Source organism: Myodes glareolus, chromosome 11 (assembly GCF_982192425.1).
Source record: "Myodes glareolus chromosome 11, mMyoGla1.1, whole genome shotgun sequence".
In the NCBI taxonomy this organism is placed as follows: Eukaryota; Metazoa; Chordata; class Mammalia; order Rodentia; family Cricetidae; genus Myodes; species Myodes glareolus.
The window spans coordinates 64,192,685-64,219,974 of record NC_142036.1 but is presented as its reverse complement, the minus strand read 5'-3'; the positions used below and the strand labels follow the sequence as shown (position 1 = coordinate 64,219,974).

General features: G+C 34.7%; 1 protein-coding gene across 6 annotated transcripts in view; it reads right to left on the bottom strand.

The window, feature by feature from the left end:
* Window positions 1-25,960, bottom strand: part of LOC125387870 (uncharacterized) — a 47,638-nt gene extending 21,678 nt beyond the window's left edge. For 2 of the 6 annotated variants that reach the window (XM_085697600.1, XM_085697599.2), the window contains exons 1-4: window positions 25,749-25,960; window positions 20,821-20,906; window positions 19,132-19,198; window positions 8,830-8,901 (exon numbers count right to left, since the gene is read on the bottom strand). In XM_085697600.1, the coding sequence (XP_085553726.1) occupies window positions 8,830-8,901; window positions 19,132-19,198; window positions 20,821-20,886 (205 nt within the window). In that variant the 5' untranslated portion in view covers window positions 20,887-20,906; window positions 25,749-25,960. Of the gene's footprint in view, window positions 1-8,829; window positions 8,902-17,442; window positions 17,924-19,131; window positions 19,199-20,820; window positions 20,907-25,748 lie in introns of those variants that run through there. The other 4 variants (XR_015004447.1, XR_007228033.3, XM_085697597.1 and 1 more) reach the window with 3 other exon arrangements.
* Between the last annotated feature and the right edge of the window lie 1,330 nt (window positions 25,961-27,290).

Sequence of the window (27,290 nt, the reverse complement as noted above, 5' to 3'; positions counted from 1 at the left end):
GAAACTTCAAGACAAAGATATTAATTCGGAATGAATCCAAGATCAAAGTTAAAATATGAAACTAACACTTCTGGAATAAAATTATTATAAATATGTGTTTTTTGATACAATAACAAATGCATTTGGCTTCTATGAAGTTTTTCTAAACTGCCTTTTAATAATATTTTAGCTCTAGAAAGAAACTAAGAAAATAAAAATTGCATCATAAACTAAAAGAAATATTAGAAAAGTAAAATATCAAAACATAAATGTTTAGTAAAAATCCAGAATATTCAAATTTAAATTGTAATAGCACAAATTAAACAGAAAAAAGAGATCTGAACATATACATACAAACATATATATATATATAGCAGTGAAATTATATAGAAGCCATGAAATAGATGAACACATGTCCAATGATGGTTGTCATAGAGACTTTAGACAAGATATTTCTACACATATTATAGAATAGCTTAATAATATTAATTAAAATACTGTTTATTTGCAAGTATAGATCTGTGTATCACTTTTCTATCCTTAATCAAGAGTTTTCAAATAATGCTCCCTCTATATTTTGAATTTAAACCCAAGCATATACCCACTATCTAAGGATCAATGTCGATATGGAATTGCTGTTATTTGTTTGCCTAAGCAGAACTACAAGATTGAACATTGTTTCGGACTATTTTCTCTAAAAGCTGCATTAGAGTTTTCCCTGTGAAGTGCATTACTATTGCTGATGCTCACTACTGTGTTTTTCCAAATTATTATGCTGAATTATTTATAAAACAGGTTAAGCCTATCTGTTTGGTAGCTATAAAGAAATTCTCCGTGGAACTTAAGTGCTGGTAGAGGATAGAGAGGGGGTCTGGTGTGAAGCACTACAAATCACAGGAACCTGGGGAACTTCACGTGCAACTGGTGCTCGGCTGTTTAGACTAACTCCTAATGAAGATTGAATAGATAAGAGGGCCAGCACAAATGGAACCCAGTGGTATTTTTTAGTTTCTTTTCTTTTGTTTTTGTCTCATATTGCTTTGTTGGGTTACTTTTTACTTTACGGATCTTTTGCTTTTATCTACTGGTTTCAGATTTTGTTTTTATGGGTTTATGTATGTGTGTGGGTATTTCTTGTAATTTTTTCTTTGCTTTTGTTTGATTATTTTTCTTTTTCTGATGCTTCTTTTACTCTTGATCTGATCATTTTCTAAAGAGAGAAAGAAACTAGGTATTAAGTTAGAAGGTGAGAGGTGAAGAGGCTGTGGAAAGAGATAAGGGAAGAGACACTGATCAGAATATATTGCATAAAAAAACATTTTCTGGTCAAAACATCTTGGTCTTCTGAAAAGTACACAATGTAAATTATCTCTCAGATTACAAAAGTCTGGACTATAGTTCATCTATAAGGCCCTGCCCTCATTCCTCACACTCCTCATTCCTCTGTAACATATGAACAAATGACAGAGGACATACATAGCAGCCTCAAGATAGAACTTATTTTCTGCATTGAAATCGAAGCGAACATACAAGTAGCTTTACTGAATAAGGAATAATTAGAAATATAGATGTATATACATTTATTTTTATTTCTGCTTCTCTTAGAGATTCAGTTTATTTATTAAATATTGAGCACATCAGATGGTTCTTTTTGGTGTGGAAGGACAGAGTACTAGTTCTATTTTTAGATTTTAATCATTTATCTTCTCTCATACAATATATCCCAAATGCAGCCTCCTATCCCTCCACTCCATCTAATTATCCCACACCTCTCCCCTCCACCAGATTGACTGCTCCTCTATTTCTCTTCCGAAAAGAGCAGGCCTCCCAGGGATATCAATTGATCTTGGCATAACAAGAGTTGGCATATATCCTTATATTAAGGCTGGAGGAGCCAACCCAGTAGAGGAAATAGGTTCGATGATCATGCAAAAAAGACAGAAATATCCCCACAACATATATGCACCAGAGGACCTAGTGCAGACAAACGCAGGATCCATGATTGCCACTTTATTCTTTGTAAGTCCCTACAGGATCTGCTTATTTGGTCTTGTAGGCAGTATTCTTTTGGTGTCCTTGACACTTTTGGCTCCTACAATCTTTTCTCTCACTCTTTTGTGATGTTCCCAGAGCTCCACATAATGTTTGACTGTGAGTGTCTGTATCTGCTTTCTCTGCTGGAGAAAGCCTTTCTGATGATGGTTTTGGCTTTGGCACCAATCCTATGATTATAGTAGAATATCACTAGGAATCATTTCATTGAATTTGTTCTTTGGTCAGTTGTATTTGTTTCTACCCTAGGTCTCTGAAATGTCCAGCTTCCATACCCTGACTGTTGTGGCAGTATTAGGCATAGGCACACCTTGTGGTGTACTGTCAGGTAATAGCCATGTACCATGTAAGGATTTGTCACTTGTATTGGTGTAATAAAATGATGATTGTCATTTGTATTGGTGTAATAAAATGATGATTGCAGGAAGCATAGGTAGGGCGATCACAACAGAAGAAATCTGGAAAGAGGAAAGACTCAGTCTGCAGTCATCACCTAAATACAGAGTACTTAAGATGAGAATGCCTCACTGATAAAAGGTACCAAGCCACGTGGCTAACACAAACAGCATTATGGGTTGATGTAAGATATGAGTTAATTAATGAGAAACCTGAACAAATAGGCCAACCAGTTTATAATAAATGTAGGCCTCTCTGTATTTCTTTGAGACTGTACAGCTGTGGGACCTGTTAGGACAGAAACTTTTGTCAACAAAATGATCCCAACATAGATAACTACATACACATAAAACCTGAAAATGACTTGACTTCAAAAATTTAAGTCAAAAGATATGTTACTTTGGGGAAGTGGTTTTGCTTTTGTATCCACAAGAAATGAGAGGGTGTGGATACATTTTTGGTTAAGAAAATTAAGGTTTGATCAAGGAAGACCCCCCTGAGAAATCTCTGATAGGAGTGAATGGCCCAGATGATCCAACATTGCAAAGGACATCTGTTGGAGTTTCCTCTGAATTTGACATCCAGACCAGCCTCAAAATTGCTGGTTGAAATGATCAAGTCTCACATAACATTCCAGTCATGACTTGATTATAGTCCTAAATTTTCTAAATGTGCCCATAAGATTATCACCAACCCCAATCAACAGGAAGTAGCCTAGAAAAATATGCCCATAAACCTAAAAATTGGATTATAGATGTTTATCTTTGTTTAGAGTGTTGGTTACAAGTTGTTATGGATAATTGTCTGGAAAAAAGCTGAACAAAGTAAATTAGATTCAAAGTTCTTATTTTAAAAAAATAAAGGAGGGAAAGTGATGTGGGACAATGGTCTTTTACCCTGTAAAGATTTGTCACTTGTATTGGTGTAATAAAATGCTGATTGGTGTAGCCAGGCAGGAAGTACAGTCAGGGCAACCAGAACGGGAGAATTCTGGGAAGATGAAAAGCTCAGACTACAGTTGTCACCCAGATGCAGAGTGCAGTAGGGAGACTGCTAGTTACTTTCTAGCTCCTCAATCCCAAAATATTCACACAGAAATTGAATTAATTAAATCACTGCTTGATGCATTAGATCTAGCTTCTTATTAGCTAACTCTTGCATCTTAATTTAACCCATTTCTATTAATTTGTGCATCATCACGAGGCTGTGGCTTACCAGGTAAAATTATAGCATGTCTGTCTCTGATGGTGGCTTCATGACTTCTCTCTGACTCCATCTTCTTCTTCCCAGCATTCAGTTTGTTTTTTTTCCTGCCTAGCTCTGTTCTATCCTATCAGGCCAAGCCAGTTTCTTTATTAGCTAATGGTATTCACAACATACAGAGGTGAATCCAACATCAGCAGACAATACAAGATGAGAATGTCTTACTGATAAAGGTATCAAGCCATGTGGCTAACACAGACAAGCATTATGGGTTAGGGTAGGATATAAGAGTTAATTAATATGAAGCCTGAGCTAACAGATCAACTGGTTTATAATTAATGTAGGTATCTCTGTGTTTCATTGGGACTGGATGGCTGAGGAACCAGGCAGGACAGAAACCTCTGTCAACAAAATGGTGTTGATCTTGGATTAGACCAATCATTGGTTGAGCATTTCCACAAGCTCTGAGCCACCATGGTCCCAACAGATCTTTAAGGTAGGACAAGTTATACGTTATAGATGTTGTGGTTGAGTTGGTGTCTCAGTTTCATCACTAGGAACCTTGTCAGGTTACAGAATATGATTGTTTCAGCTTCCATATTCTCCATTACTAGGAGTCCTTGCTAGGGTCATCCTCGTAGGTTCGAGCACATTTCCCACTGCACTACATTTTCATATCACTCTCTAAATGCCCACCTATTTTGCTTGTCTTTTCCCATACTCTCCCTCCAAGCTCCCCTACACCACCTGTTCCCATCTCCATTGCCCCATTCCACCTACAAAAGGGTTCTATGTCCCCTTTCCAGAGAGATACTGTAAATCTCTCTTATTTTCTTACTTCTCTGGATCTGTGTTCGACGACATTGCTGTCTAGTTAACAGTCACAGTCTCCCCATGGCCTAGCAGCTTATTCATATAAGCGCAGCAAAATGGAGCTAACTCCCTTCTGAAAAGAAAGCGTCTTCCTCTATACCTGCCTTTATCTTGAGAATGTTTCTGGACATGGAGGTCTGACCTTATCTAAAACTTGTTTCTAAACCAGATGCCTGATGCTTGTCACATGGCACCAATCATTGTTGTGAAGACTTATGATAGTGGCTTTGCTATAGTAACCTACTGCCACATACCAATCCTTGTGATAGGAACTTGCTATTTAATGTAAAACAGGACTTATTCTCACGCTCCACAATTCATTATATTCCTTATACCCAGGAATATAATTGAGATGATTCACTGAAATTTGTCTCCATTCATGCTCAAGGGCTGTGAAAGCTTTCTGTTGCCCATCTTCCTTTTACTACTCTGGACCTGATGGCAAATGGGGGCTAAGGGGATCCCCACATATCTGTAGTTTGCAAAGTGATTGTCCTTTATATTATAGTTAATATCATGTTTTTCTTTCTGGATCTTGTTTGCCCTGCTCAGGATGATTTTTTTTCTAGTTCCATATATTTACTTGCAAATTTCATGATGTCATTTTTTCACTAATGACTGAGTAATAATTCCTTTGTGCAAATGTACCACATATTCCTTTTCCACTCTTTGGTGGAGAAACATCTAGGTTATATCCAATTTCTGGATATTATAAATAAAGTCACAATGAGAACAATTGAGCAAGTACCCTTGTGGTAGGATAGACCATCCTTTGGGTATATTCACAAGAGTGGTATAGATGGGTCTTGAGTTAGATTGATTTAAAATTTTTTGAATAATCACCATACGATTTACATAATGCCAAAATAAATTTGGATTCCCCCCACCAATGGAGGAGTATTCCCCTTGCTCCACACTTTTACCAGCATGAGTTTTTTCTTGTGAGATTGAACCTAGACCCTCTGACAGGTATACAATCTTAGAATCTTTTGATTTGTATTTCTCTGATGGCTACAGATGATGAACATTTCTATAAATGTGTTCAACCATTTGAGATTCCTATACTGAAATTCTCTGATTAGCTCTTTGTCCCATATTTAATTGGATTATTTGGTTTTCTGATGTCTAGTTTCTTAAACACACACACACACACACACACACACACACACACACACACACACACACACATTAGCTCATTGAGTTCGTGAACATCTTTCCCCATTCTGTAGGCTTCCTTTCTCTCCTATTGACAGTGTCTTGTGCCTTACAGAAGCTTTTTGGTTTCATGAGATCTTATTTATTAATTGTTGATCTTAGTGCCTGTGCTATTGGTAATCTGTTCAGGAGTTTGTCTTCTATGTCCATATGTTCAGGGCTGTTTCTCACTTTCTGTTTTACCAGGTTCAATGTATCTGGGTTTATGTTGATGTCTTTGATCCATTTGAACTTGAGTTTTGTGCAGGGCTGTGGATAATTAAATTCTTGTACAGACATACATCCAGTTAAACCAGTACCAAATTTGAGGATGCTCTCTATTTTTCATTGTGTATTTCTCTCATTTTTATCAAAAAAACTAGGTGGCTATAGGTGTATGAATTTATATCTGTGTCTTCCATTCAATTTCACTGATCAACTCGTCTGTTTCTGTTGCAACATCATGTAACTTTTACTACTTTTGCTCTATAGTATAGCTTAATTGAAATTGTGATACCTCCAGAATTTCTTTTATTGTTCAGCACTGCTTTAGCTATCCTGGGATTTTCTTCCACATGGGGGCTGATAACTATCCTTTTATGGTCTATAAAATTGTGTTGGAATTTGTATGGGGATTATGCAGAAACTGTAAATTGATTGATTTTGGCAGGATGACGCTTTTTACTATGTTAATGTGGTTGTGGGAAATCTTTCCATCTTTTGAATCTTCTTCAGTTTACTTTTTCAAAGATTTGAAGTTTTTGTCGTACAAGTCTTTTGCATTATTGGTTAAGGTTACCTGAAGATATTTTATATTGTTTGTGGTTATTGCTGAGGGTTTTCCTACTAATTTTTTTTAAAGTTTTAGTGGCATTTCTTGAAGTTTGTTTCCATTTAACTGATGTTGGCTATGGGCTTTCTCTAAATTATTTTTCTTATGTTTAGATATATCCTGTGTATGCTTATTCTCCCAAGAGATTTATCATGAAAGAGTGTGGGGTTTTATCAAATAGATTTTAATCATCTAATGATGATTAGATGATTAAACACATAAAAAATGTGTGTTTTCTTTCTTTCAGTTTCTTAATGTGGTGAATTACATTGGTAGAATTTCACATATTGACTCATCCTTACATCTTTGAGATAAAGCCTACTTGATCATAGTAGATGTTCTTTTCAGAGTGTTCTTAGACTTGGTTAGCAAGCATTTTGCTGAATATTGCATCTATGGTCATAAGGGAAAATGACCCATATCCTCTTTCTTTGATGAGTCTTTTTGTGGTTTGAAATCAGGGTACCTGTGGGCTCATGAAATGAATTTGGCAATGTACCCTCTATTGGTTTTTTTGTGGAATAGTTTGATGGGTATGGACATTAAGTCTTCTTTGAAGGACTGTTTGAATTCTGTGCTAAAATTGTCTGACTCTGGGCTCTTTTTGGTTGACTTTTACTTTTTTAACATATTTATTTATTCTTCTGTCATATGTAATACGCTGAACTCAGTTTTCCTTTCCTCCTAGTCCCTTTTCCTTCATCTGCTCTCCACCCTAATCCACTTCTCCTTCCCTTCCTTTCAGAAAACTTCAGGCCTTCCAGGGATAGCAACCAAATATAGTGTAACCAGTTACAATAATGCTGAGCACATAGCCTCCTATCAAGGCTGGGAGAGGCAACTAAGTAGGAGGAAAGGGTTCCCAGAAGTAGGTGAAAGTGTCAGAGACAGTTTCTACTCCCACTGTCAGGAGTCCCATAAGAATACCAAGCTACACAACCATGACATATATGCAGAGTACCTAAGTCAGACCTATACAGATTGGGATTTCTGCTTCAGTGTCTGTGTGCCCCTATAAACTCATGTTAGTTGATTCTGTGCGATGTGTTCTTCTGGTGTCCTTGGACACACTGACTCCTATAATCCTGGAAATGGGTAAAAAAATGGTAAAAAGCAATGACACCTTGAATATTGCATGCAAATGGATGGAAATAGAAAACACTTTACTGAATGAGATAACCCACACCCAAAAAGATGAATATGATATGTACTCACTCATAAGTGGATTCTAGCCATAAAGGACATTGAGCCTGTAATTCATGATCCTAGAGAAGCTAAATAAGAAGGTGAACCCAAAGAAAAACATATACTTATCCTCCCGGATATTGGAAGTAGACGAGATCACCAGACAAAAGTGGCAGCACAGGGGTGGGGGAGGGATGGGGTGAGGGGAAGAGAGGGAGAGAGAAGGGAGAAGGAGAGGATTGGGGACAGCTTGGGGAATGGGATTGTTGAAATGGAGGAAGAGTGGATATGGAATCAGGGAAGAAGATATGTTATCTAAGGGAGCCATTTTAGGTTTGACAAGAGACTTGACTCTAGAGCAGTTCCCAGGTGTCCAAGGAGTTGTCCCCAGCTAGGTCCTTGGGCAACAGAGGAGAGGGTGCCTGAACTGGCCTTATCCCATAGCCACACTGATGAATACCTTGCATATCACCATAGAATCTTCATCTGGCGATGGATGAAGATAGAGACAGAGACCCACATTGGAGCACTGGACTAAGCTCCCAAGGTCCAGATGAAGAGCAGAAGGAGGGAGAACATGAGCAGGACGCAAGGGGTGCGTCCACCCACTGAGATGGTGGGACTGATCTAATGGGAGCTCACCAAGGCCACCTGGACTGGGACTGAATGAGCATGTGATCAGACTGGATTCTTTGAATGTGGCCGAAAATGAGGGCTGACTGAGATGTCAGTGATAATGGCACTGGGTTTTGATTCTACTACATGTACTGGCTTTGTGGGAACCTAGTCTGTTTGAATGCATATGTTCCTAGACCTGGATAGAGGGGGGAGGGTCTTGGACTTCCCACAAGGCAGGGCACCCTGACTTCTCTTAGGACTGGAGAGGGAGGGGGAGGGGAGTGGGGAGAGTGGTAGGGAAATAGGAGGATGGGGGGGAGGTGGAAATTTTTAATAAATAAGTAAATTTAAAAAAAGAAAAGAAAATACTATTAGACTTATTTTTAAGTCTAAAATTTTATACCTAATTTACCTATTATTATATAACTAAGGCAAACTTTGACTATGACTACTTCATCTTCAACTCTAGCAAAACCTCTAGAAGGGTGAAATGTTACCTGATAAGAGGGACATCTCACTGCCTTGACAGTCACCCAAGACTTTTCGATCAAAATATATTTGTGTTTGACCTAGAAAACATACTTAACATGACTTAAAGTTTGATTATTATAGATGACTATTAATCTGTATTTTTAAATTGTATATTACATTATGAATAAGTTATATAAACACAATACTCCACGCAAAAGTAGAAAAATACATATAGTATAACAAAAATAATTTTAAATATGTATTAGTAAACCAAAATCCATATCAAAGTAAAACATTTGAGACTAGTAGTTTTTTTTTTAGTTTAAAAGTAGATGCAATAATCTGCCATTTTATCCTATTGTTTCTGCATCCTATTCTATTTTCTTTTTACCACGACAAATAACAACTTGTAACTAACCCCCTTAAATAATAACAAATAATAACAAATAAATAACCCCCTTAAATAATAACAAATGTCCATTACACATTTTGGGGTGTGTGGACATTGTTTTTTTCTAGACACAAAATGCCATTGTGTGTGGCATTTTCTGGGAAATCTTGAGAAAATCAGGATAATGGTGAAGTCTTGGCTGCAATATACCATGCAGCTGAATCATCTCAGCAGCCTTGATACTGTGTTGGATGCTGGATCTCTTGGGTCATTCATTTTTATTTGTGCCTCATCCACTTGCTCTGAAAATACACAAACTTTTAAGGTAAAATGCGTCTTTGCCTTAGTACAAGAATAAACTGTGCATTGTGCACGTGAGCAAAAGATGATATTTTTGTTTTATGTTTGAGCAAGTAGAATATACATAATGTGTTCTATAGTTTTTTATGTTTATTTCTTTACATTTGTAGTCAAGATTTTCAGAGATTTTTCCTCAATCACACCGGATCATCTTTCTACTGGAATGAACCCACGGCCTTTCATTTTCTGTGTAAATAAAGCATATGTTGTCTCCCAAAGCAACACAACTTTGACTGCGATTTTGAAATCAAGATATCTTAAACATATGTAGGTTGGTTTAATCTAGCAGTTTCCATAATCCAATGTTTCTTAGAAGTTATCACTCACTCATTAGCAGTCAAAAAATTTAAAGATGATATATACAATATTCAGGATCCAGACTTCTGTATATTTCCTATCTTTCTGGTTTTTTTTTTGCCCTTGCCAAGAATTTGATATATTTCGTATCTATATGTGGCTTTTTTCTTTTATATTATTTTAGTTCTTTTTAAGGAATTTATCATTTTAAAATTTTATTCTTTTATGGCTTTTTATATCCTTTATTTTTCTTCCAAACCTTTGTACATTTTTAAATACACTGTAACCTGTTAAGGGATACTTCTGCCTGGATTTGTATCTAGTGAACATCTGTAACCTTTTCTGACTACATGAGCAAAGCATCAGACACTCCATGCAGCATGCTGGCAGAGCTTATTCTGGTGGCTCAAGCCCACAGGCAATGGCTAAGTGAAACTTCTCTGTACCCTGGCCCATGAGAGAAACTGCAGGAACTAGCCACGCAGTCAGCTCACTGCATGCTGGCAGTTGGCAGCGTGCTCCTTCCCATAGGCTCTCTGTACTGAAGCTGGAATAAGAGACATGAGACTTGGAAACCACATTGGGCTGTGTTTCTGTGTGTTTAGAACCTTTTAAAAGTTTTCTCAGTTCTTATGTGGATGTAGGTGTCCCACATTGTGAGCGATCTCTAGGAAAAGTCTTTCATCAGAACTGTGGGCTAGACCCTAAATAACCACACTGAGACTGTTAATTATAAGTGCTCAGCTGATAGCTTATGCTTGCTACTATCTCTTGCATTTTAAATTGAATTATTTATATTAATCAACATTCTGCAACATGACATTATCCCTCTTTCATCTTGTACCTCATGTTTCTTCTCTGTGTTTCAACGGCAACTCCTCTGACCCTGCCTTTTTTCTTCCCAACAATCTCTCTGCCCCTACTCCCTACCCCAAATCCTGCCTAGCAACACATTTTCACAGTGTAGAGAAAGACTATTTCACACCTTTCATCTGTGTCATTATGTCAGCCTGTTTGTGGGTTGCTACCTGTTGAGGTGATCTACACTCAAGGAATAACCCATTCTAAAACTTACTGAATTAAATAACACTGACTTTATTTTCTCGAACAGTTCTATTTGTTACTGAATTTTAGTTGGAGTTTACTTTTGTTCATTGTCTTTGTCATCTGGCCCCATGACTATCTGCTGTCTATAATCTCTGGAATAAAGAAGACATTTCTTAGAGGTTTATAGTCATTTTGGATGTTGCCTGGTATTATTACTAACCTGGAAGATAAAGGGACCAGGAGCTCTCAGCAGTGTCTTCTTTTCTTATGGCATGGTTTTAATGCTTAGAAGACTAGAAAGTGAGAGGGAGCATGGTAAACTAGTAAGTGAATATTTCAATCCCTCTAAGGAAGGACCATGTCTGAAATCTGTACAATCCTTTCATCTATGCTTTATTGATAAATTACTGATGTTCAATAAGCAGAGTTAGATTCAATATGAAGAGTGAAGACAGCCAGAGGTATGGTTCCAGTTCTCAGTCATTAAAGACCTTGTCTGTCATAATTTCTGTCCCAAGCACATATATTATCAGCACTACATTTTGCTTCACCTTCAGAATTAGAATGGGGTGTGACTATCATTTTCTCAGTCCTTACTTTTAGTTGCTCCTGGAGAGCTTGGTATAGACACAAAACATCCATGCTTCCACTGCTTAAGATAATTCTAACGCTCATTTCAGATTTTAGAATGAAATGTATACATCATTTCTGAAAGTATTTTATACTTGTAGCCTTTGCCACAGGGGTGAACACATAGTTTTTAAAGATATTTTGTAAACTATTTTGAAATACCATATATGTTATATTCTGTAAGTGCAACTAAGGTATTGTCAATTCCTGTACTTCATTTGGAATAAGATATAGTCAGAGTCCCCAAGAAAGTTAAAAAAATGTAAGAACATGATAGGCAACACATTTCTGAGCTCGTATTGCACTTTTTTGTCCCTTGGATTGATAATTCATTTTAGTAATTTCTTTTTTGCAGTTTTTAACTTTATTGTCCATTTTTCTTTTTATAAAATTTTGTTTTACATACAATTTATTCTAATTGTAGTTTCTCCTCACCAAACTCCTCTGAGACCTTCCCCACCTTTTCTCCTGTCCAAATCCCTACTCTTCTTATCTGCTTAGAAAACAATTGAAAACTTAAAAAATAAAAAAATAAGATTAAACAAAAAATTAAAACAAAAACAAAATCTCAGTATAAAACAAAACAGCCAACCAAAAGCAAACAAAAGGAAGAAAAGCCACAGAAAAAGCTCTAGAAACATATAAACGCAGGGACACACACACATTCATATACCAACTGATCCCATAAAAACACAAAACTGGAAGCCATAATATACATGCAAACTACATGTACAGTTAGGAAAAGAAAATAAAGAAAGAAAAACAGGAAATACCCTGGCAAAATAATGCATTAGAAATATATTATGCGACAAAGGACATTCAAAGTTTCTATTGAGTTCATTTCATTTTGGCCACCCACTTCTGGGCATAGAGTGTAACCTTAAGAATAGTTTGTATTCCCAAAGATACTCTGTTGGAGAAAAACCAATTTTTTCTTTGAGAATGGATATTAATTGGAGATAACTTTTATAAAAATTTATTTACATGGATGAAGCTTGTGTCCACTTCTCTTTCATCACTGAGAGCTCACCTGGCACAGATCAACTCAGGTCCTGTGAACGCTCTCACAGATTCTCTGAGTCCCTATGTGCATTGGTCCTTCTGTATTGAAGGCCTTGTTCTCTCTGTGTTCTTTGTCCTTTATGGCTCTTACAGTTTTTCTGCTTCCTCTTCCCCAGGACTTCCTGAGCAATGGTGAATTTAGCAGGTTTTTTTTAAAAAAAAAATTATAAAGACCTCATATTTCCTTATGATTTTCCATTAAATACTTCTCTATAATTTGTTATTTATTTTTTATAATGTAGCATAAGAAAATTTTTCAAAAAGAATTACCAAATTACAGGTAAGGCAGTGATATATTATTCAATAAACTTTTAGCAAGATTTCCATCAATGTTACCTGCATACAGTGATTCAGATTTATCTGAGTCAATGCAATTTATCTCAGTCAATGCTGAACCTAAAGTTGGAATAACATGGACAAATATGCATAGGAATCAACGTGCAGAAGTTGGGATTAGAGATCTGCTAACTGAAAAACAGCAGGAGGTTGAAAAAGAAAGAGATTGGTGCGAGCTGCAGTGGAAGGTTTTCACATTCAGCATGGCCAATACGGCCCCTTACTACAGTAGATGAACCGATCATTTACATGCTTGTGAGCTACACTGGTCTTTTACTTATCACTTGATCAACTAAAAATGACAATCTGTAGAATCCATCTGCTTGCCTCTTACCTTGTGGTGCTATCTAAATAAACCCCATTTTCTAGTCACATGTATCTTACATATATCTTACATATATATACTGAATATGACATTATGGAGCTAAGATGATGATTTCATCTGAATTTTTAATATTTAATGAGAATTTTGTATAATCATAGAAATATATGTTTGTGTTATGATTAATCCCTACATAATAAGATTAAATGAATTAGGTTTATTGCAGAAATATGCTTTCTTATATGTTAATTTTTACTTTATATGTTACCTATATAGTAATTATATGTTAACTATCTGAATTTGTGTAGCATGATTTATGACTGCTCTTAGGGATGGAGAGGGAGGAGGAGAGGGAGTGGGGGGAGTGGGGGGAGTGGGAGGGTGTTGGGAGGAGGGGCAGAAATGGAAACTTTTATAAATTAATAAACTTTTATAAATAAAAAAAATATATCACCAAAGTTTGTTTGTCATCATACATATACTCATTTTTTCTGTTTCTTCAAGTCTTGGATAGGAACTCACTCCCATATTATTCTTATTCTCCATTCACTGATACACATTAAAAGTTGACTACATATCGTTTTGTGTATCCCTGGAAGGTTCAACAGCTTGGAAAATCAGATACTATGATATTCTGAAATCCAGAGTTCCATGTAGACTATGCTATCCCAAATGTACTAAAGAAATAGGATCTTTCTTTCTTTCTTTCTTTCTTTCTTTCTTTCTTTCTTTCTTTCTTTCTTTCTTCCTTCCTTCCTTCCTTCCTTCCTTCCTCCCTCCCTCCCTCCCTCCCTCCCTCCCTCCCTCCCTCCCTCTCTCTCTCTTTCTTTCTTTCTTTCTTTCTTTCTTTTTGATTCTTTATATATATTTCTAATATATATTCTTTCTTGCTCCATCCATCATAGTTGAGTGCTGTTACTGTTACTGTTACTGTTACTGGTGTCGCAGCCTGTTTTTTGTAGTCAGAGTGAACTTTTTCCTAAATATAAACATAATACCAACAAATGCTCTCAGTCAAATGAAGCAAATACTGGTGGTAGATGCTTTGACAAAATAGAATGGACTATTAAACTTCAGGTCCTATAGATGATGTGGCATTAACATCTGCCAACAGAGAAATCTCAGAAGTCAGTTCTAGATGATGCTAGAACCTGCATGTATCCTGAGTGAATAAGCATCCTCCTCAGTGCCTCAGAAAGAGTTAATGATTACAGAAAAATATTTCAAGCATGGGAATTATGACGTCTTAGATAAAAATTGAGTAGAATATATAATATTTTTTTTTAAATATTTATTTATTATGTATACAATATTCAGTCTGCATGTATGCCTGAAGGCCAGAAGAGGGCACCAGACCTCATTACAGATGGTTGTGAGCCACCATGTGGTTGCTGGGAATTGAACTCAGGACCTTTGGAAGAGCAGGCAATGCTCTTAACCTCTGAGCCATCTCTCCAGCCCCTAGAATATATAATATTACCTGATAAAATAAAAATAAAAAACAAATCCTATTTTTTCAAAACCCCAATATATCATCTGAAGATAAAAATATTACCCAATTTAAATCATCTCCCCAAATGATATTAAAGTATTATTAAATTCATTGGTTGACTCTCATTCTGAAGTACCTTAAATTAGTGTCTAGAAATTATCATGTGAGTTATTTTCAAGGTACCATGGCAAGCAGAAATTCCGAATTTGACAATATTCTGGTTAGTCATAAAGATCTATACAGGCTTCAACCAATCAATTCGGGAGAAATTATTCTTCAATGGTCAGGCCATTACTTGTTAAAAAAAAATTTAGTAACAATTTAAAGTGCCTTCTAGACTTCAGGATAAGAAAAAGTATTCATGTGAATATAGGTCTGAGAATCTTAAATATAAAAGATTCTTAGTGATGATTTATCACTTAGATTCATAGCTGAAGATCTTTAAGTGTTGACTATCTCAAATGTTCTCTTTTACCATGTCAATGTCACATTCAAGTAATTTGCCCTCCCCCTTTGAATCTCTGTTTCCTATGAATAAATTGAAATCCAATATGCTTTTAATTTTAGTATAATCTTTTTGTTAATTCTTTGAATACTGTATACATGCATAATATACTTTGAGCATTTTCACCTCCCATTGCTCCCCTTAACTCATTATATATCCATACCACAGACCCATTCTATCCCAACTTTGAGTCTTCTTTATTTTTTTTAATAATTCATTCAGTCCAATTTATGTTGCCAATATATTTCGATTGTGGAATCACTCCCTGGAATATAGTCAATTTATGATAAGTCAAATAAAAACTAAATTTCCCTTCCTCAGCAGATATCTGTAGCCAATAATTTCTCTGGTAGGACAAGTGACTCATGAGCCATTCCATGATCCCCACTCACCATGTCGGAATGATGATTGGCATGCTCTTATGCAGGCAATAACAGCTGTTGTGATTCATGGGTGCAGTGATTCTGTTTTGTTCGGAAAACGATGTTTGGTTCCATTCTTAACTGAACTCTAGTTATATCATTATTTCTACTTCTCTTCATCTATGGTCCCTGAGACTAGTTAAGGACAGGATGAATGTAATAAATAAGCCTTGTTTATAGCTGAGTACTCTATGGACTCATTCTCTGAGCATTGTACAGTTGTGTATATATGTGTCAATCCTGCACCATTGTGTGAAAACCTTCTCTGTTAAGTTCTGAGAACTGCACTCAACTATGGTATAGAGGTACAGCTTTAGAGGGAAGCTTGTTACTAAGCCCTAGCTACATAATAACAATAATTAATTCACCTCCTAGGCACGTGGGGTCCACAGCCTAGGCTTTTAGACATATTTACAGTAGGAGACACATATTTCCTCCTTAAGAGTAGACTTAAAATCGAATACAAAAACAGTGGGTTAAGTCAATAAGATCATATCATTTTGTACCTGTTGGCATCTCTTACCTTGCCAAACATTATTGGAGCTTATTGAGTTTACAGCTGAGTAAACTGTTAATGATTTTTCTTCCACATCAGCCTACAAAAAATGTCTGGTTCTAACAAAGATACCCAGCAAGGAAAGGTGGTTTGTAACATGATTTTTCCATGCCCTTTGTACCATAGTATATGAATTCTTCAGCAATGGGGTCCTAAATCAGGTTCTAGTGAGCAACCAAGAGCAATGTCAATATCCAGTTTTATTTTGTAGGTCTCCAGGACAACACTTACCAACAACTGGAGGAAGGTATCTCACTTCAGTACTGATTTTAGCTGACTTCCAGGTGGAACATTAGCCTTTGTATAGGGTAACTTTTATTAAATTCATATGCATATAGTATATACACAAATATGAATATTCAATAAAAGAATTTAACACAATCAAATATATGCATATTTGGGAAGATTATAAAATTATATTTACATATTTTTTCAAATATTTTTGTCTTAGTTTTCTTTCCATCCCCATTCTCTTTTCTACCCTCTCATTCCTCTCTCTACTTTAATTTCCCTCACTATCTTTCCTTTTAATGAAGATGGGATAGTGTAACACAGATGATATAAATGGACAAAGAATAATATGTTTTCATTTCTATACTGTTTTTAATACTGTGATTATAATAAAATTGCCTAGCTCCCCTTCAATCTCCTATCTCCAAACCCTCCCATATACTTCTCATTATTCACATTCAAATCCATAGTCTCCTTTTTCACTAATTGATGTTATATGTACGCATGAATATGCATATACATATAGTTTTCTAAATATAATATGCTCAATTTGAATAATGTCACTTATATGCAAATATTCAGTTAATACTGTCATCTTTATAGGAATCAGTATATAAATGTATAATTTAAATCAGTAAACAATATATACTTCTAATAAAATGTTGTAGGAGGGTCAATAATTAAAATATTAAGGCTTAGAGATGATTTGCTGAAAAGTACAGTGCTAGTGAATGTCCACGTATTGGCTCTGATCTACTTTCTCTCCTTTTGTTGATGTCCAAATTATTCATGACCACAGTTATGATTGAGTTGTTTATCAGAGACTTTCAGGATAAAGAACATTTTCTTATCTTCAACTTACTAATTTATGGGAATAGTTGTTCACTTTTTTTTGTTTGTTTATTCAAGTATCCAAAAACACTCTTTCCACTTCCTTCCCTCCTCCCAATACCCTCCCGCTTCCCCCACTCCCTCTCCTCCTCCCTCACCATTCCCAAGAGCAGTCAGGGTTTCCTGTCCTGTAGTTATTCACTTTTACTCTTACTTAGCTGATTTTATAATAGCTGATTACGAGAAGAAAAGCAAATCCTCACATGTGGTGTTCCCAGGTTACAAGGTGGTAAAACATCTGTTGCCAATGGTAACCTATGTCTCTGGCTTCAGCAAACTGCATATATATTTGTCACAATTCTCTATATGCTTTTAGCTGAAGAAATCTATTAATTTCAAATGCGTGACATATCTGAATGAAGTAAGAACAACAACTAATGTAGTGCCACAACATTGTGTGGGATGTTGTCATGAAGCTGTCAAGATTTGAGCAGAATGGAAGACATTAGCATTGATCATCAGTGTCTTGCAACTTCTTTCATCAGGCTAAATCGTAGTCACATCTGGAGTCTTTAATTGGGCCTCACATTTAGTTCAGAATATTATAAGTGCCAATTAAAGGAGTTGGAAAAGGCAACCTAAGGGAAGCAATTCCAAGAAATAACATATTTTCTTTAACAACCACCTGCATACAAAAATAGTTATTGAATTAGACTTTCTTTTCCAGTCTCTTGTATGTAAATGTAATGCTGCACTCTGAAAGATTCTTTTAAAAAAATAGGCGTATATTATCTCCTCCTTTGTTTATTGTTTCTGTCTCATTTGCTTTCAAACTTTTCAGTAAACTTGCTACCGCTACCTTCATCTTGTTTTTCAAGACAGGATTTTTGTGTGTATCCTTTGCAATGCTGAAACTTGCTGTAAAGACCAGGCTGTCCTAGAACTCAGAGATTGCACTTCTTACATCCATTTTTATTCCAGAATGAAGTAAGCAATTGACTTGCTGGGATGTTTTTGTGTAGTAGCTAAGCATTTATCTCAATAGTACATTGTTTATTTATTATTTTCTAAACTTTATTAAAAACTTTAGAAATAGATCAAAGTTTCATACACCAAAATTAATCATAATGAAAGTGTATGCAATCAATACAATTAGAACAGGCAATTGGGGAGGAAGATACAGATCTTGCAGTAGTTTTACTACTTGAATATTGGGAATATTTTATTCATTGACTCACCAACAAAACAAGCAAGCAAACAAAATCCCATTGCAGAATTAAAACTAGAAAACCAATTAGGTTCATTTTCTATTCATGTCCCCAACCTGGATATGGTAAATGCAGGTAAAATATTTTGAGTTAAACTTATATTTTACTACGTAAAATATCAATGTATTTCCAAAAATAAAAACTATGCAAAAGCAACTCAATCATAATTCTTCTTTATCTTTAATTATTTTACTCTCATTTTACTTAGCCCTATTAGTGTAATAAGTTCTGCGTTTCTCATTTATCCTTCTGGTGTCTCTCCTTGGAAATGAAAAAAATATAATTTTTATGTTATCTTTTATTTTAAACACCCCCTCTCTCTCAAGCACAGACTCGGTTGCTCTTTCCCATACATTCACAAATCTTCGAAGTCTACATTTCATGGGAATTTTTCTAATTCTTCTTACAGACACTTTTGGTTTGCACTATTGTAATAAAGGATTTTCAGTCTTTAGTATGGGTATTTGAATTGTTTAAAGGCGTTTATGTTAAATATCAATTAGAATGAGCCACTTTGTACTCATGTCTCCTTGTATAGTTGAAGAATGCCATCTAGAAGTTCATGTGGTAGTACATACCTGTAATCCTGCAACTTGGAGACAGAGGATCATGAGTTTGTTGGCAGCTTGTCCTCATAATTAGAACCTGTCAGATAATAAAAGAGAGAAAGAAAATTGAAAGTCTACTTTATTAAAATGTTGAATACCCATGCAAATTGTTTCACACTACAATGACTATGATGAAGATAATTGTTGTGTGTATGTGTTTTCATCACCATAAAGCCAATAACTCATTAAGCTGAAACATACTAATTTGATAACTGTCTTTATTAAATGATTCCCATAGTACAGAGCCCTCTCAGTCATATATCACTTTAAGAATTATAAACTACTACCCTGTGATTTGGGAGGAACTTCTGCATATGTATTGTTCTGTTGGTTGATGTTTCAGCCAATGGCTTAGCAAAGTAAACCCAGTCAGGTAATCTGAACAGAGATAGATAGATAGATAGATAGATAGATAGATAGATAGATAGATAGATAGATAGACAGATAGAGTAGGTGGATTAGAGGGAGGCTCCACATCTTCACAGAAGGAGAACAATACCAGAAGATTATTGTTAAGCCTCAGCCTTGTGGCGATACATAGATTAATAGAAATAGGCTATTGAAGATGTAAGAGATAGCTAGGAGTATGCCTTGGCTATTGGAAAAACAGTATTTTAACTAATAAAAATTTCAGGTCTTGGTGACTGGGAAACGAAAGTGCAGTCCCAGTTTACAGCTCTGCTTGGAGAGAGTTGATAACGGCAGCATCACCTGACTAACATGAGAATTCTTTGTTCAACTGATACATGTGACTTTCAAGTGGAATACAATATAGAAGCAGATGCACATATGCTTTAACTATAATAAAGGAGCAAACGCTCATACAAATACAAATACTAGGTCTAAATTGGAACAACCTCATTACTTATCACTTTCCTCTATGCCTATTTTATTTCACAATTTCATTTGTTTGCCACGTGTACTACTGCCTTGAATTCCACGGAAGCAAATTCTCATAGTTTCACCATACATAAATGCACCTTAAACTCTACTTTTAAAAAATCAGACATATAGAGAAGTTCCAAATACAGTTATCAAGTACCTCTAAATTCTTTGCCTAAATGAATTGCTGCTAATTGATCTCAATTTCATTGTCTTCTCATCATTGCTACAGTTTTGGCTGATTGTTTTCTTTGACTATTTCATACATAATAAAATTTATTTTGAGGTTCCTATTTCCTCTCTATTGCTATTATAATCTTATAGTGATAATCATACTTGGTATATGAACCTGACCTTCTAGTGGGTAAGTATTTAATCTCTTAAGTTATTAATGAACTTTATAATTTTCTAAAATAAATTTAGCAGTTTTTACATTATCTTTATAAAATGAGGTCAATATATGTGAAAATATTTGCTGAGAACTTGAGTTTTACTTTTTTGGAATTTATTATGCTATAAAAATTATTGTATTTCATGCTGCATGTTCAAGAATCATTTGCACCTTGTGTAGCCTGAAGAATCTTTTGGTTTGTGGTTAAGAAAGGATGTCTAGACAGTAGCAGTGATTAACTTGGATTATTTTGTTTCTGGAGATGTGCTGGAGTATCAGCACAGAGAAAACCTTTTATTAAAGCATCATTCAAAATCAAAGTGGAAAGAAAAATCTATATTTAGAAATTTATTAAGTTGCTTCAGACATCTAAGAAAATGGCTCACCATTCTGCAGGGATCCAGGTGTCCAACATATGGTCTGAAATTAATCAACAATTTACAAGAAGACATTAGTTATAACTCTTCTGAAACTGTAAACAAATGAAAAAATGACCCAATTTGTTAACCTAAATGTTTATGTAAATCAAAAAGTTCTTTAACACTACCTGCTACTACTTATTGCTCCCAGCTTTTGGGTTTAATTTGCATGAATTAAATTAAGTACTAATCAAATTTTTATTTTCAATTGACTTGTAACATAATTTAAATCTTTTCCTGTTTTCTTCTATTAATAAGCTATAACAAATAAAAAGATTTTAATGTTTACTGGGGAAAATACATTTGCATATATTGACTATGCATGCATATAATATTTATAGCATGATGCTCATAACATATCAAAATCTATTGCCAAATTACCTTTACAAAATTACATTGAGTAGGAAAAGAAAAAAATGAGAAGTTGCTCCAAGTGGGGAGCAAGCAGGTCATCCAGTACTGAAGGAGAAGGAATGATGAGGAACAATTAATACAAAATAAATTTGATAATTCTTTAAATAATCATATATCATTTCCCATAAATTATTCATAGTATAAAAATTTATATATACATAGTATATAAATATTGTAGGAATATATAACATGTAAAAGTTTATATTTAAACTCACACAGGTATATATAATTAGGTTGTATCTAAATTCTATGTTTCCCGAAAACAACTGCAAGCTGATGAGGGAGGAAAGCAATTGCACAGTCCTACCCAGTTGTTACACTCTAAAACACAATAATTACCAGCCTGGCATAGAGATTCAGGAAGTGACATTCATATGATGGTGACAATAAGCAGCTATCTAATTGGACTTAAGGTACACTCAGTAACATGGAAATTATCCCAGGTACTGGAAACTTGGCCAGATTCCTGGGGCTAGGCAATGTCATACAATTTACAATGGAGTCTACCAACACGACTTTGCTAGATTAGCATAATTCTCTACTATACTCTAAATTCTATCCTCATCCCAACACATAAATGTAGCTACCACTCTGCATCAAGCAATCTTCTCTTTAAAACAAATGGAGAAAATCACAGAAAATCATAACTAGATACCATCAATAGATTGTTGAGACCCCAACATTAGTGGATATATTTATATCACAACTCCTGCATTTATTTTGTGGAATTTCATTCATCAGGTGGGGAAGATAGTAAAGGCCAGACACCAGGAAATCTGATTTGAAAGATCATCTCCTATAAGTTACTGCATAACCAAGACTAAACCAACAGAAATAGCAACGAATATGTTACAATAGAAGGAGGAATGTATTATGGGGTTCACTAGGTAACTAATTCTGCTGCAAGGAGAATTAGCCTGTCCTGATAAAAACCTGTTATTTATTATCCAAAACAGATTGATCATCCTTGAAACCATTTATAGAACACCAACAAAAACAGACTCGTAACCATATATGTATTCACACACATATATGTAATTTATACATAAGTTACGTGTAATATAACTACACATAAAATTCTATAAATTTAAAGGGTATATAATTTTGACTAATATAATTTGATCATTTATAAAAAGGAAAAACTAAAGTCTAACTAAATATGTGAAACACCCTGAAGAAAGCCTGCATTCAACCAGATAGTATGCCAGTGAAGCTGGGGGTAGAACCCAAGAACAGAGAAAGTCAACTAGTGATGCGGCCATTTGAGAAAGGACCTACTGTTATTAAACATGGAATTTGTACAATTGAGGAAACAGAATCAGAAAGATCCTCTCCTCTTGAAGATGATTCCTTTCAATACATAACCACCTTACTTCTCATTCAATACAACTCTTTGTCAACTCTACATTTCTTTTAAGAAAGTAAATAAAGACTCTGAGGTGCCAGGAGGAATCACATAAAATGCTTTGATTATTTAACAGATTTTTACCATTGGATATCACCATTTTCTCCTCAGATATTTTTTTCATGATTGTGCTTGAAAAGATGAGCTATTTCTGAGCTATTAAGTAAAACAAAAGCTTTACAAATTAAATTTTGATTTCAGCATAGAGACAGAAGCAACACAGCAGAACATTATGAATCGATTGGAAAACTTTTCCTTCATATGGAATAACCAATCACTACACAAATGCTGTATATAAACGTGAGAAGTCTAATGACAGAAAGGTTATTCTGAAATACAGTCACTTTGACAATCAGTATATGAAATTTAAACAGTTGCAAAGTTTGAAGAAATATTTACTCAATTGATTTGTGAACAAAACTCTAATTTTGGAAGTATTTTGGTTTTTTAAATCTATACTCCATGCTGTAAAGAAGCATTTATAGTATGAGTAATGATTTTAAAGACAGTTTTGATATTTCATTCTTAGAGAATGTAAACTAATTGCTATGTGTTGTTAAAGTTTAGGATCTATCCTGTGTAGGCATCCTACTGAATACATCATAGAATGTTCTTCTTTAGTATAATTTAAAGAAGTCCATATAATAAAATGAATAGGAAACATGTTTATATTCTCCTTGTACTTTTCCTTTAGAAGGGTTAGAAAGCACTTGTCCTTGAGAAGAAGTGAGAAGAATTAATTCACAATGCAGTAGTCAGCCATGATAAGCTAAATAGAAACAAACCACCCAAAGGAAATTGTTGGAATTACTTCCAACAATTATCACCTGCCAGAGTAGGACTCAGCCATCATTAAGTTTATGTGAGGCCTGAGTCTCAGTAGTTTACCCTGAAGCCATACCTGGTTGCAGGAAGAACCACAAACCGAGACTACCCAAGTACCACCCAAGAACAGATTATCCAAAGAAAATGCCTAACATTCCAATTGCTGTAGATATGACCACCTGCCAGCACACACTTACCAGAACACACCTAGACAAATGTCAAAACCCAACTCTAACTGAGTTCAGGGCTCTCCATTTATTCTAATACGTTGGCCATGCAGAGAGCCCGAGTTTGAAAACTTGCATAAAGGCTCTTTGCTTTTACATATCGGACTCGGTCTCCTTGTTGGTTTTTGGGGGGACTTCGCACATCTGGGCATAACATACAATTTGTCTAAAATGAACATTTGCAGTTATACATGTAATTTTGTATCAAATAATTTCTATTTTATTATAAATCACAAATGTATATTGTTAATATGCTACAACTTTTATTATATATCCATACGAGAAAAACTCATAACTATTTCTCATATATTCTAATTGCAACATCATATTGTATTATATTGATAATAGTTACATTTGGTTTTGAGCAAATTTGTAATTTACATTGTGTTTCAAGAAGCAAAGATGCTATAAATTATAAAATGCTTACAATTATATAAAATGTACACATTCTTTTCTTTTATACCTGAATGGTAGTTATAAATTAGTTGCAAACAAAGTTAATGTAGGTAAAAATATATTATTAAAACCTACTTAGGTGGTTTTTATATAATTTATGTATGCCATCATAAAATCATTTTATTTGACACAATACTAGTGTTTTAATTTTGAATTCATTCACACTGTTTTTTAATTCAAATAGTAGTAGCAGGAGACCTTTTCTATAATTACACTTTCACGTCTGTCCACTTTGTTAATCAAAAGTCAATGGTATCACCAATTTATAATTAAAAAACATGCCGAGTTTATTACTTTAAAATGTTTAACTACATTATTTATTTATTCGGTGTGTATGTGGGTACCTGCTGCAGTGCACTGTGGAGACCAGAGGACGATTGGTGGGACTCAGTTCTCTCTTTTCACCATATAAATCCCAGGAATCAACATCTCAAGCTTGACTTAATTAATACTTTCTCTGTTTGGGATAACTTGCCAGGATAGGTTTGTATAATTTGAAATTAAGTAAATTTCTGTAGATAAAAAATATTTCTAGTGTTGATGTTTTATAGTTTACCTTTCTTTGTGTATGGTGTCTGCACGTATGTGCATACATGTAAAAGTCTGAGATCGGTGTCAATTGTCTTCCCCTGTAGTTCTACAACTTATCTTTTGCGACATCATTTCACAGGGTTGCTGGGGCTCACTGATTCGGCTACAGTGAATGGAGAGAGAGCTTCTGCAGTGTGCCTGGCTTTGCTTTTCAAGTTAGTGATTACAGACATGCGCAAACATGGCCAGTATTTTATATGAATGCTAGGGACTCAGGCCTTCATTATTGTTCAGCAAGCTCTATCTATTAGAGCTAATTACCCAACCATGGTATTCTAATTTTGAAGAAAAATTTAGTTTCGCAATATATGCAATAGCAAAAACATATAGACACATTTTATACATTATTAGATTATATGCATTTGTTCACTGAATAACAAAATATGTTGATTTCTATTCTGTATATGATAGTGAAAATTTCTAAGAATTTTTCATTTGATTTCTTCTTCATAAGAATTTTTGTATATAAAATTTCCAAATTGCTCAAATACATTTTTGCTCATCTTCCATTGAATAGATAATTAGTTTTCCTATATTTCCTTAAATTGTAGGTCATTAATCTTAATATTATTAAACTTAATGAATCTGGATACTGTTTACATTTGCTATATGTTTAGTGTATAAATATGACTTTATTTGCATGAGGAAGTCAACTCCAATTGAACTGAAACAAAATTAAAATTATGAAACATTAAACATTATACGAACTCTGACTAAGTTTACATTATGTAATTATTTCAGGATTTTGTGTTATTTTAAAATGAATTATAAATAGTTTATGATGCATGAAACAATATAAAGCAAAAATTAACTTTGGTTTATTTTACCTTCTTATGTAATATGCATGATTTTTAATCAAGACTTTTTAGCAAGTTGTGAATACAAAGTTTGATACTCATTATAAGTGTATCTGCAGTGAACATTTCAACACCTGCAGTGAATTATGATAATTAAGTTCTATATCGTTCTGTTCTTACCTTTCCTTTCCATCCCCTACTGTGAAAATTCAATTTCCAGATGCTTTTGATGTTTCTGGTTTAAAGGTGTGAAAGAGATTTGCCTCTTCTGAGCCTTCAGGTCTGTCATATTAGAGTTCATTCTGAAGCATCATTTCACTACTGTCTTACTTCTTCGGTCAAAATAGGAGATTTGGTTTTTTCAGAGGAGAGAGGAGTTTCAGCATGAGAGGGCAGAGTTCAGTGTGTGGGTTTTAATACTTCAGCTCATTCTGGTTAATGATTATAAGAAGACAGCAGTTAAACTGTAGTAAAAATCACACTGAATTCCCTATCTGAAACATGAAATAAAATTTAAGTGGTCACATTTTAAACAAAACAGCTAACAAGATAAGCAATATGATGTCATTTAATTCTACTCTATAACCATAGAGGTGTATTAACTGTTGTTGTTTTTTTGTGGTGGTGAATATTTCCTTTAGTTAGATATCCAAGTGTAAAAATTATGAGTACTTTACTTTTGTGAATATATAATATATATTTACTTCTATATATAACACATAGAAGTAAAGTGCAAAATAGTCCAAACTTTTAACTACCTTAACAGAGCTATCTAGTTGTTGTTTTGCTTGGTCTGTTCATTCATTGGCATATTTTTATGGTAAATTTGATATTATTTTTTAACAATATGCAAAATGTTGGGTTCATCCAAATGAAACTGTGAATACAGTTGCATAAGAAATGCAGCAGTCCCTTCCTTATCAATTTATGAATTAATGTATGTAAATCTGTTTTATGTTAGAGTTGGCAAGTAGTTCTTTTCAGATTAAAAAATATGTATGACCTTTAAGAAGTATATGAATTTCGGGCAATAGTGATGTTTCAGTAGTTGGGAGCATTGGATACACTTCTATGGAACCTTGATTCAATTCCCAGTACCTACGCAGCAGTCCATAGCCATCTGTAAATTCAGTTATAAGAGGTCCATTGCTACTTCTGGCCTCTGTGGATTACCGGTTGCAGAATGATAAAGAGACATACATGCAGGGGACACATTCATTTGTAGAAAGTAAAAATGGATAATTTTTTTTAAAGTGTGTGGTATCAAACATGTATTTCAGACATTCAGAATTGTCTGATAGTGTTATACACAAGATTGTGTGGGAGGCAATCAGTCACTACTATACTCCGTTTGAAAACAATGATATCTAATTATTTTCTAACTATCAATACATCACTTTGTGTTCCATAGTTTCAGAAATTAATGCACTTAAAGTGGTGTCTATTTTTATTTCTATAGACAAGAAATGGGGGCTGGGTATGTCAAAAAATAAGTTAACTGAGGTCCAAGCTTTGGGAGTTGACTGTCCAAAAATACTAGTGGTTCCATCAATTTGATCTCTACAGAAGGCTTCCTTGGCAACAACTGAGTTTGTCACAGATGGAATCATTCCCTAAGCTCATTCACTAAGTATGGAAATTTCCATTTCAAACAAGAACCAGAGGTGGGGAGTAGCTAGTTTGTGTATTTTTTCCCATAACAATCCATTCTCTTAAGAACTG